General features: G+C 38.4%; 1 protein-coding gene across 1 annotated transcript in view; it reads left to right on the top strand.

Annotated features, from left to right (window-relative positions):
• ZCCHC14 (zinc finger CCHC-type containing 14) overlaps window positions 1-13,019 on the top strand; it is a 94,574-nt gene that overhangs the window by 68,125 nt on the left and 13,430 nt on the right. The window contains exons 3-9 of the mRNA XM_074968863.1: window positions 1,604-1,677; window positions 6,415-6,486; window positions 6,693-6,802; window positions 9,023-9,117; window positions 9,214-9,268; window positions 10,579-10,846; window positions 12,774-12,865. Of these exons, the coding sequence (XP_074824964.1) occupies window positions 1,604-1,677; window positions 6,415-6,486; window positions 6,693-6,802; window positions 9,023-9,117; window positions 9,214-9,268; window positions 10,579-10,846; window positions 12,774-12,865 (766 nt within the window). The remainder of the gene's footprint in view (window positions 1-1,603; window positions 1,678-6,414; window positions 6,487-6,692; window positions 6,803-9,022; window positions 9,118-9,213; window positions 9,269-10,578; window positions 10,847-12,773; window positions 12,866-13,019) is intronic.

Here is a 13,019-nt window from a genome sequence, read left to right as displayed (position 1 = left end):
AAAGCATTTGTATATCTTCAAAGCAATGTACAGCCACCCTTTCAAAACTCTTAGGGAGATGACTTATTCTTAATGTGCCACATCTTTCACCTCCAAACTAAGGTGTTGAGGGTACAATTCAGTGATAAAATACAATAAAAATAATTAAATTATGGTTTCAAAAAGGACAGGGGAATGTCTCTGAAAACTTTAAATTAAGATGGGCTCTAGGATAGGAAAAGGTAATAAGTAATAAATATGGGACAAACAGTAGCCACATTGAAAATGCATGGTAGGTTTTTGATTTTTGTTTGGCGGTGATGGGGGGGAATTAAGTGGAGAAAGAATGGTTGAGATGGCGGGGGAGAGACACGGGACATACCACAACTTAAACTGGTATCACAAAGGCATGATCATCAGCTGACCTATGAAACAATTGTGAGATTCCTAAAAAGCATGTGACTAAAGATGAGTAAGGACAAGGTTGGAGAAGGAGGAAGTTTCTAAAATAGCCAGGATCTAGATCGGGGTGGGCAAACTTTTTGGCCTGAGGGCCACATCTATATGGTGGGCCATGAATGCTCACAAAATTGGGGTTGGTGTGTGGGAGGGGGTGAGGGTTCTGGTTGGGGGTGCAGGCTCCGGGGGTGGGGCCAGAAATGAGGAGTTCAGGGTACAGGAGGGGGTTCTGGACTGGGGTGGGGGAGTGGGGTGTGGACGGGGTGAGGGCTCTGGCTGGAGGGTGTGGGCTCTGGGGTGGGGCTGGGGATGAGGAGTTTAGGGTGTAGGAGGGGGCTCTAGGCTGGGATCGAGGGGTTCGGAGGGCGGGAGTGGGATCAGGGCTAGGGCACAGTTGAACTAGGGGTTTTTTTGTGCAGCTGATGAGCCAAGTAAGGCTTCCATGGAGATAATGTAGCCAAAAATCTGAAGTGCAGGATTGTCTTTTGTGGTAATGTATCATAGGGGATGGTGGCAGCAATGCCAGTAAAGTTGCCTAACATCTTCCACTACTAGACCCTATTTTCAATTGCTTAAATCTTTGTCAAATTTTAACTGTTCAGGCTGAAGTGTTCCCACTGTAACTGAAATCAAATGGGAGCTGTGCTTGGAACATATAAAGCTCTATGAAAATGCTAACCGCTCTGAAAAAGATCAGGCACCTAATATTAGTGGACATGTTTGACACTTTTCCCCTTAATCTCTCTGTGCCTCAGTTTCCGTCTGCAAAATGGGGATGATAATATCTCCTTTCCTCACAGGGGTGTTGTGACGGTAAACTCATTAGTGTTTGTGAAGAACTCTGATATTATGGTTTTAAGTGCCATAGAAAGACCATGAGCAAATAAAGAATTCTGTGTTCAGTGCAGGGTTTGGATGGTGTGCAGGAACTAAGTCATGTGGATACACGTTGAATGATGAAAACTGAAAGAAATATTAAACGGCTACCCATTCAATGATCACCATTCGTCCTGTGCACTGAATGAGGCAAATTTATTTTTGTATATGCCTGTAATACTGCCATGCTTCACTCTCAAAACAAACGTTGGTGCTAGATAAGAATAACTAGTTTTCTTGGTGTTTGGGGACTTCCTTCTTATTCTTCTCATTTCTTTACTTTTAATAGTGAGTGTTGAAAAAGTGGAAATAAAGGGATTGGCACACAAGAAGAATGAAAGAAATGTTGAATATTCCTTTGAGGTAAGTTTTGAGGATTTTTTTTTTTAATGGGGTGAGAGAAAAGAAGAAAATACTTAAAACATGAATGTGAAAGTTTGAAACAGTTAAGGAACATTCAGGCCGAACAGACAGATCTCAAAAAATAGTCATCAGTGGGGAATCATCATTGAATGGGAGTGTTTCTAGTGGGGTTCCACAGGGATTGGTACTAGGCTATAAAACATGAACTCCCAGTGTGATGCTGTGGCCAAAAGGGCTAATGCAATCATGGGAAGTATGAAAAGGAAAGTAGTGAGTGAGAGTAGAGAGGATTTTTACCTTTGTGTATGGCATTGGTGAGACTGATACTGGAATATTGTGTACAGTTCTGTTGTCCGCATTTTTAAAGGGATGTTGAAAAATCAGAGAGAGCACAGAAAAAAGCTACAAAAATTATTTGAGGGCTGGAGAAAATGCCTTATAGTGCAAGACTTACTCAAACTGTTTAACTTATTAAAAAAGAAGATTGAGAGGTGACTTGATTACAGTGTATAAATACCTTCACAGGGAGAAAATACCAGGTATTAAAGGGCTCTGTAATCTACCCAGAAAGGCATAACAAGAACCAACGGCTGGAAGCTGAAACCGGACATATTCAAATTAGAAATTAGGCACAAATTTTTAACATTGAGGATGATTACCCACTGGAACAAAACCACCAAGGGAAGTGGTGGATTCTCCATCTCTTGATGTCTTCAAACCAAGACAGAAAGCCTTTCCGGAAGATATACTTTAGCCAAATACAAGTAATGCTTTAGTCTAACACAGGTTTTGGGGCTCAATATAGGAATAACTAAGTAAAATATGATGTCCTGTGATATACAGGAGGAGTGCTCGATTCATTAAAAAAATACAAGAAGTGCTGGAACGTTCCAGAATGGCCCAGAAGCAGAAGTGGAGGAGGAAAAGGCACCATCTCCTCATGCTGTCACCTCCACCCCTTCTGCTTCAGGCCTGTTCCAGAAAGAGAGATGACAGCTCAGTAACCTGGCCGAAAACTGAGTCAGAAATACTAGAATGCCATTCCAGAGCATTCCAGCATGACTTGAGCACCGACAGGAGGTCAGACAAGATGATCTTATGGTTCCTTCTGGCCTTAAAGTCTATGAATCTGTGAACGTCTGGATTTAATATATTTTTGTCTTAATTCTGGTATGCCTGAGAACCCCCAGGTGTGATGCACCAAAAGCAGAATTTGATCAACCAAAGCCACACGGAGTCAGCTGCAGCTGCCTCATTCAAAGCTGCACTGCCAATGGCAGATTGCGTGTGCAAAGCTTCATTCTGCTGTGACCCATTGGCTTACATAGCAGATTGTGGGAAGGCTGTTGCAGCAGGCAGTGAAGCAGCGTATGCAGCTCTCTCCACTCATGTAAAGTTTCCTTGAACATGGGGAATTCTCTGGCTAGTTTAAGGCCACTTTACATTGTTCATGTTGTACAAAAAGAATGTACACTTCACATTCTTTAGCAGACTGAAGAATCTGGCCTTAGTTAATTTAGCTTCAGAATACCCTTGAGAGACACGTATTATTCCTATTTTACAGGTGAGGAAACTAAGACACGAATAAGTGACTTGCCCAGAGTCGCATAGGGCATCTGTGGCAGAGCCAGGAATAAAATCCAGCTCTCTTGATTCCCAGCCCTGTATGCTAATTACAAGAATGTTGTTCCTTAAATCTGTGGTAAATACTTAACTTCAGTTTTCTGTATGGTTAGGCACCAAAGTGCAATCTTTTTTCCTTTGCAAACAGCTATACAGATGCTTGAGACTGCATTAAAGTTAAACTTTTACTTTATGATTATTTGTGCTGTGTTTTAATGACAATAAGGCCTTATCTACACTGAAAAATAAAATATTTCACCACTGCACTACCACTGGTCCTAGCAACAGTCGAACTTCAATATAGATAAGGTGTTAATGGTTTCTGGAATTTTTATCGTTATGCCACCTAGACCTGCCCTCTCTGAACAGGGATAGACAACATCATTTATCTGCCTTAAATCTTGCAGTGATGGTAGTGCACTGGTGAGAAATTTAAAGAAAAAGCTCAGTGTTAGACTCCACCTCAGACAACCCTCCTAGAAAGAACTTAGGTGATAAAATTCCATTGTGGAATGTGCTGTTTGAAACCAAGATGAGCTCAGGAAGTGTTGGTAGTAGTGTCCAATCTTTCTCTTGCCCTTCTTCTGGGGGGTTCTATGGATCAGGAAGGTTATATTTGCTCCATAGGATTCAGCATATGAAGCCTTCCAGAATTGCACGTCCACATGTTGCCATGTAAGCTAAATTCGGACAACTGTATGCTTGACAAGGGCTTTAAAAAAGAGTAAGTTCTGATGTAAATGCAGACCCTTATGGTAATGAGCAATATAGAGACATCTTCCATTGCTTGGTGGTTCAGAAGGTAATACTGCCAGTGTCAATGTCTGACACAAGCTGATCATGCTCCTGTCTTTATGTGATAGATTTAACTTCCATATCAGGTTGTTGTTTTTTTGCCATAGTCTTATTTAAATGAAATTCAGCAGCCTGTTTTCTTGAGTATTTTCCTTCCTCTGTTTAGTTTTTTCCTCACTGCCTTTATAGATTTGTGACCTTATTTTATAATCAAAGAAATATCCTGAGTGTTGTATTAAGAATTCAAGAACACACATCAGTCATATTGGATGAGAGAGAAGCATTTTGCTGCGCCTCATCTCAAGCACTGGAAACTGGGCTTGGTTTGTGGCACATGTCCACTCAGAATAAGGCCATAAACTCAGAGATATTTTGGACAGTGCTAATTGATATTACATGAGGTTTCAAAATAAAGCTTGGCTTTTCAAAGTGACACTACCAACTTGATCTTTTTGATAGAGTACCCTTTAAACAATATCCTGAATTTTTAAAATTCCTTAATTTTGTGTGGGGCGGGGGGAGACGGAGGGAAGGAAATGTATTTAGGATAGGCCCCAAAACGCCAACACACATGCTTGGGCCCACCACTCCTCACCATCCCATTCCTCTGTGTCTGCTGCTACTACCAGTAACAACAGCTGCACATCTAAAACTGAAAACACCCTCTTGGAGAGGCTGGGGAAAGTGTGTGTGTCAGATGCCATGCTAGACTATCAACAAAATTGTGATACTGACTACACACACAGTGTTGTCAAATACACAACATAAACAAACAATAAAACATACACCGTTTTCACCCTGCAATTTCAGTGATAATAATTCAGATAGTAGATACAAAATTTCCAAATGAAACTATAATTTCAAGTTGATGCTCTGTAACTGTTTGAAAGGACAGGGTACAGTTTAGCTAAACTAATAAATTGAGGTTCTCAGCGTTAAAAACTCCTCAAATATGCTGCTTAGATGCAATGGGGAAAAGAAGCAAGGCTGAGTAAGCAATTTGGTGTGATGAGAATTACTTCTCATGGATTTGGAAATCATGTAATTGTTTTGTAAATGCTGAGAACTATAAAATGTTATCAAAACATAAAATGGTCTGCCAGATGTTAATTATTGTTATTACAGAATGGGAGGGTGGAGGGGGGGAGAAATATATCTCCTTTCATATTTTGTGAAACTGCTCATGAATCCTGAAAGAAAATTGGTAATGTAGCATGAGATGAATGGAGGGGGGGGAGAGGAGAAGACATTTTGTAGAAGTAGAAACTCCTTGGATTTTCTTTCTTGGGTTTGGTGTAGCAACTGTAGGAAGAGGAAATTCCTCAATTATGTAATGTATTTTACTCTCCACTCACTAGTATTTTGGAAGAATCCTGATGGCTGGAAAAACCTTGTATGTTTTCAGTTGTCATTGAAACTAGTGTTGTGGAAAAATCACTTCCTGCTTTTTAAAAACATAATGACAGGCTTCTCCCATACATTACTGTTGAAAATTCAGATGCATTCCAAACACTTGACCTCAGGATTTTCAGTCTAAGGATCTTTAGGATCAGTAATGCTAGCCAACCTTTTCTGATATTCTTTCTGCCAAGATACTCTTACTCTTGGCTCAGTTAAACCAGTCAGCCACAAACCAATGAATGTCTATGTAATATTGGTTAAAAAAAAAAAAAAAAAAAAAGTTGTAGGGACTTATTATAGAAAAGCAGGTAGGAAGAGAAGTTAATCTCTTTGCTTTTCTAGAACATACACAAGGTGCTGTCTAAAGTGTGTAGATAGAAGAATAACTGCAGGCTTCAGTGTTAAGCCTCTGCTATTTTATATGGGATGTATTCCTCAGATCCTCAACTTTGCATTACATATGGAATTGATTGATTGCAAATGAGCAGTGTAACATGCTGTGGTGTGTTGTTCAGATTCTACAAACCAGCTGTTTCAGTTAACAATGGGAGGAAAATATTTCTCCAGTCAGTGTTTCTCCCATTTGGTGTTAACATTTGCTATAGTTGGCAAGGCTCTATAAAATGTAAAGTACATTTTAAGAACTCTGAATAGTCTTAGCTATAATGGCAGTTAGCAGGAGTCAAATATTGTGAGAAAGGTGGGCAGCCATCTCAAAATAAAAATAGTGAGCTGAGGGACTGTAACTGTGTTTGAACAAAAATTTTTATCGTGTTTATGCCAAACATACAGATGGTCCAAGCCTTTATGCACATAATGGGTGAAATAAACATTGCTGTTTATTGAGTCCAGGTTTCTTAGAGCTAACCATAGAGTTGTGTGCTTAGTTACTAAACCGAACACTTTTCATTTCTTAAGGTCTTGTGGTCTGATTCTTCAGTGATATTGGTAACCAAATCTTCTACTGAAGTGACTGAATTTATTTCAAAGGTAAAGGACTCTAAAATACTTTACTTTGTACTTTGTCCCTATATGTGATTTTGTTCAATTATATCTGAGAAGCACCCTAAGAATAATATGAATAGATTGAACTCCATAAATGTGTAACTCATGAACTATTTCAGGGTCCTCAAATGATAAGTAACAAGCCACCTTTTCACCTGTTTTTTCCAATTTATAACATCCTCTTCCTTTAGCTATCTCAGCTGTACCCAGAAGAAAACTTGGAGAAATTCATTCCTTGCCTAGCTGGTCCAGATTCATTTTACCTAGAAAGGAACCACATGGACCTGGAATCGGATGTTAGGTATGCTTCTGAAAGCTAATTTTTACTTGCCGCTTGGCTTTCTTGTCGTAGTGGGGGTCGGAAGGGGAAGAATCAGGAAATAGAAACATCTTGTCTATATTTTAAACTACTTTCAAGAACTTTGAGCTTGATCCTACAAACATAGTTGCTTGTAATTCCACTAATTTCAATGTACAAGAGTTTTGACAGACTTGGACCCTATGTGTAGAAATCAGTATGGTCACATTGCACTATGTTACACTTTCCGAAGAAGTAAAAATCGTGGGGCTCCTTGGTAGCAGCAAATAATGGATTACGGCCTTAAGGTGGAAAAAGTTCCTTGAAAAAGTGAGCACATTTAGATCATTTCCAGTACAAAGTGAGTTAAGAGTGAAGTTTTAAGCTTGTTCAATATGTAATTTAGATAGAGGCCACACTTGGGTTAATCACTTGTAAGAAGTAGCAGGAAAAAAAGATGAAATTGTCAGCATTTTTGAAGATTGTGTTTTAGTTATATAGCCTTTTGTGATATTCACACAAGATCTTTTCTTGCAAATGGGAGTTTTACCTGAGTAAGATCTCTAAAATTGGTCTGGGCCCTTAATGGAGAAACACAGCCAGAACTAGGAAAAATACAAAAAAAATGGTTTTCTGGGTAATAGTCCTCATTTATGTGAGGATGTCTTTTAAACACTTTTTCAGGGCATTATGCTGTTCCTCACAGTTAATGTGAATCAAATTGTTGTGATGTTGCCATTACTTTAAAGTAGAATAAGCAGCTATGCTCATGTAAAATGGTCCACTTGTGTGTCCGTAGAGCTAAACTATTTTCTAAGTCTCTTTATGATTTGTCCTTACACCCCACTTGCAGTGGCATATAAATCCTATTAATTAAACCGTATTAATATATGGTTTTAAAAAGGCTCTTCCCAACATGATTCACTTGGCCATTGTGGACCAACCATAATAGTTTACAACTATCTACCGGTAATGTGGAACACCATCAAGCAAAATGATGTGAGCAAGCGCTTGGTTTGATTGGTTTATTTCAAAGTGCTAAAAGAGTTCTACAAGCAGTTCTACAAGCTGACTTTTTTAGATACCTGTCTGCTCTGAATGCTAAGTGTTATTGGAAAACATGCTAATTAACATGTTAGTATGCTTGCCAAACACCTTGTTTTCCTAGTCAGGACAGAGCATTTTTTCCCCATTACTGTTGTTGGTGGAATGGCACTGGTGGACACCATTTTGCCAGAGTAAAGACAACAAATGTATGCTTAGATTGTAATGATAAATAATGTTAATATTTAAATAATCTCTTTTAGGCTTCATATCTTTGTCACTGCTATTGTTTAGTTGGCAAAAGTTTTCCACAAGTCTAGGCTAACAGAGCAGCAGAGTCTCTTTACAAAGCAAAGGTTGTATCCTCACAACAGAGAAAGATAGACGTTTATTTTTAAAAAGCTAACTACGTTACAAAATAAAGACTCCCAGTTTGTAGTGGTTTCATTTTTCATATTAGTGACTTACTCGTGTCTCTGCTGATGTAAACTATGAAAATGAACTGTGAACTTTCAGGATGGAAACTGTATATAGAAATAACTTTTGACTCAATGTCTTTTTAGACATTACAAATATGAAGATGCAGTCAAAACATTTCCCCCTGTTTTTTCCCTTACTTTTCAACAATTTTTTTAGTGCTTTCAAAATATGCAGCTGATTTGCCAGGTGAAAACCAAACAAATTTTTTTGCTTTTAAGAAAAACTCTGGTAATGCACATTAATATAATGTATGTTTTATACATTATGAAGTTCAAGAAGATTGCCATCTTTAGTTTCCAAGAAGAGGAATGAGCTTCACAGAAAACATGTGACACCAGTTTTACAGCCTTTTTTACTATATAGCCAGGCACTATGCGTGCTGTTCATTTGAAAGCTTAGCGTTAACAATAGTAGACAGCTATTGTTCATGGGCTTTAGTTTCACAATTTTTAGAGGCAATTTTCAAGTTTATCTCATACACTCTGTCTTGTAATTGTTCTCTGTTCCAACCTCTTGCATTCATAAGTCTGAAATCAACTTTGAATGTAAACTATTAACCAAAATGGAGACAGTATAAAGGAATAGCATGACTTCAATAGGAATAAAAAAATAAAGGTAAATGCAAATTTCAGTCTTGATTTCAATGTTGATTTCATGGTCAACTGCAAAACAAACATAATTTTGTAAATTAACTTTTAGGTATTTGGCATCCTTACCTTCCCATGTGCTGAAAAATGACCATGTCAAGAAATTCTTCAGCACTTCATCTTCTTCCCAGCAACTTCAGAGTTCAAGTGAGTTTAAGTAAACAGTTTAAAATGCGCATATTATTGACATAAATCTAGTAAACTGATGCCAGTCAAAACTTTTTTAATCTCCCTGTTGTTTAGGTCCTGGCAACCCCTCTCTCTATAAAGTAGTCACTACGCTGGGTGCATCTGGAAGGTGAGATACCTGACTTCTGTGTCCAATGTAGAGTTGTAAAATTCTTTCACTTAAGTAGTTATCTGCATGCCCTTGTTCGAGAGAGGGTTTTTTTTATATATGCAGTGTTGTTATATGCACTTGGGGGTGCATGCACACCTGTGTTAATCTGTTGAACTCTCAGCGCAGTGAACTCTGAAAGCTATGGTTTCACTGATTTTGTCTACACTGAAGATTTTAGGAAATGTTAGCATTGGTGCACAGCTGTACTCATGCTTGCAGAGGTGGGAGCTCTAGCATAGACAAGCAGCTGGCATTTTTTGTGTGGTGTTTTTACCTGCCCTGAGCAAAATTGCTGAGAATGGTAAAACTGTGACAGTCAGTTTACATCAGTACTCCTACTGTTGTTAGAACCAGCTGACCCACAGTGGTGGAAGAATTCCCTGTGATTATTGCTTATTATATTAGCCATACTTGTCTCACTGTTACCTCGCACTGCCCCACCTATAGCTTGTATCCATTTGTTGTTGTTCGCTCTCTGCTTTCATGATGAGCTCTTTGGGGCAGGGAGCATCTTTTCTTTATATGTGTGTGTACCATATCTAGCACAATGGGGCCCTGATCCCTGATTGGGGTCTCATCGGCAATACCAGAATACAAGTAGTAAATAATAATAATCCTCATGCAGCCATAATTACACAGCCATGGTCTTCTCTAATATCACCTAGGTTTTGTTAGAGGCCCATCATAGTGTTTCCTCCATACTTCTGTTGAGTGTCTCCCTTTAAGGGGTCAGTGTTTTTCAAACTGTGAATCTGGCTCTCCTGAGGGAGGACACTGACCTCTTCCAACAGAGGCTCAAGGCAGCTGTGAGAAGAGAAGGAAAGACATATTCCTGCCTTTTTGCTTAGGATTTGACAAATCCAGAAATTGAGTAATGAATACTTTACAATTGAGAGGTGATTTTTGTTTCTGGAAGTGGAAAGACCAAGGGGGAAAATAATGGTAACTGAATAGATTCACTCACTCCACATGTATAAAAACCATTTCACAATGGATTTTTTTATATATTGCATTGATGGGGAAAGCTATGCCAGTGTTGGAATCTCAACCTTAATATTAGACAACCTGTACTGTTTCCATTGTATTAGCAGTGTAGGATTTTAAAAGTATAAATAAATCAGTAACTTATAAAATGAGCAATATGTTGGATCCCTGAAACCTTGTCCTTTATTTTATTGGTGAATGGGTGTGTGTGTATGATCATACTGACTGAACTCTGCATGGCAGTAATTGGGTATGCTAAATCAAATTATTTTTCTATTTTGCAGACCTATATGTGGAGTAGCTGGTATTCAGTCTTCACAGAATCATGTACAGCACTCAGCTGTTTCTTCAGTTGCAGTCCCCCACTGCTCTCATTCAGGGAGTACAGGCTCATCATTAGCCTACCGCTCCCAAATGGACACCTCTTCACCCATGTTGTCTTCCAGTTCACAGACGCCCCCGACCCAGGAGCAAAATGGGATTTTAGACTGGCTCAGGAAACTGCGGTTGCACAAGTATTATCCTGTCTTCAAACAACTCACAATGGAGAAGGTAAAGTGGTGGGCTAAATAGGAGAAAGGAATCTGTTGTTTAAATAAGCCATACATTCTCTAGCATGTGTAGAAAAGCGAAATGGCAAAATAGGCTAATGTCTACATTTAGACTGGCTGATATTTGTAGCTAGAGCTGGGCAAACTATTTGTAGGAACACTTTATTTGATTAAATGGCCTCCTGTTTTTGTGTATGAACTATCCAGAGACTTACTTCAAATATTTCCTAGTTTGTTCAGAATTCTCAACGTCTGGCTTATTACAAACCCCCTTTGCTCTTCCTGTTCACTATTCATCCTTTGATGTGCAATAAGTCATCTAAGTCATAGTTTATTCTCTTTCTTGATTGATTTTTTTCCCTCTTATTTGTAAAAGCCTTGGTTATCCAAATGCATGTCAAGATTCACTTCTGAATGAGCTTCTGTGTGGGTAAACATGTGCATGAGTGTTGGATGTTTTCATTTTCCACAAACGTGGTGAACAAAAATCACTTGCATTGCATGAATATTTGCATAAAAAGTGTCATGAATGCCATTGAAGTACATTGGCTTTAATCAGATGAATGTAAGTACTTGTTATAATATGCAGCTCTATCTGTAATATACATGTTGTAAAATTAACCTCCTCCTCTTATTATATTTGAACTTTGAGTGCCCTCTGGTGGATTAAGTATTTACTCTGATTCTTTTAAGTCATGGCTCTGAATTGCAATGATTTTTTCAGCACTGCAGCATGGCTTGAAAGGTATTATTTTAATCAGGATGGCCTAAGGCCACAGTTTTCTAATTTGATTTTCCTCATTCAGAGAGGAAAAATATATATAGTCATTTTTCCTTTTCCTGACAAAATTGTGCATATTTTAATGTTTGACTTTTATTTTCAAACAACTGCTGTGCTTATATTGGTATGTATATTCTGCTGAAAAATAGTCACAGTATCTTTGCAACTAGGTTGACCCATGCAACAAAACTGAACTCTGCTCTAGCTAAATGATTTCTGTGTTAAATGACACATTCAGAGAAAATAAATTACATTTTAACTTCTGATAACCAACTGGTATACTCTGGGTTGAGTCAGCTGAAATAAAGCAGCAGTAATCAGAATGACTTTTTCAGCAGTAGATCTTCATCAGTGTAAGTCAAAAACAATTTATCATAAACAAAACAAACAAAACCAAAAGAATCCCCAACCTACGGTTCACTCATCTCTCACCACCTTGCCACCGGCATCATTCCGCTTCTGACATTACAGCAGCCCTCCTTGTGTGCTGGGAAGTAGTTAGTGGCCCTGCATTCTGTTACAGTCTTACCCTCATTGAGCTAGTCCTCGTGCTATGTACATTAAGTATTCATTGAAGGGAGGAGTGGTAGAAATTTGCAACCTTAATCTGCCCCTTACAACTTGTCCTTCCCAAAATTTGTCAAATATTTCTTGCACCAAATTGACTAACCCCAAAATTACCTGTTTCCTGTATGCTATGTCATTCCTATAGTTGCCAGATAATTATTAGATACCTTGGGGAGAAGTCTCAAAATGGGAGGGTTTTTTTAGGGAATCAGAACTTAAAATTTATTTTTTAAGCCAATTTATTTGGCTCATTTATGATACAAAATTGCCTTTCAGTATGCACACGGACTATGTTGTCTTTACTGTGAATTATCAATATAGGCAAATATTTTAACAGTATATTTGTAATTAATCTAAAAAGCTCTTAGGAATATCCAAGTCCTCCATTTTTATACTGCCCTAAATCTTTAGTTTAAAATTGGAATAAAACTTATTAAAATTCACATACATGTTTAAAACAAGAATCTTCAAGGTGCTTCTCAGCATTGGAAGTCACTGAGAATACAGTAGGGTCTTTTGAAATGTATGTATCCATATATTGCACACTGTAAAATCAGCTCCATATTTCCTCCTATAAAAGTTTCTGAGCCTTACTGAAGAAGATCTGAATAAGTTTGAATCCCTCACCATGGGAGCAAAGAAAAAACTCAAGACCCAGCTGGAATTGGAAAAGTAAGTATGTATGTTGTGGGGAGTGGTGTGTAGTCTGTCTGGCTTTTTCAGTTTGTAAAATATGGTTAGATGGCACTAGAATTGTACAAGCTCCTGAATTTAATCCCAGTTTTACTCTGGGTTTTGCTCTGAGGACAGAGCAAATCGTTAAACC

Source organism: Natator depressus, chromosome 12, assembly GCF_965152275.1.
Source record: "Natator depressus isolate rNatDep1 chromosome 12, rNatDep2.hap1, whole genome shotgun sequence".
In the NCBI taxonomy this organism is placed as follows: domain Eukaryota; kingdom Metazoa; phylum Chordata; order Testudines; family Cheloniidae; genus Natator; species Natator depressus.
Note: the sequence above shows the minus strand (reverse complement) of the source record. Positions and strands in the feature narration are given on the sequence as shown.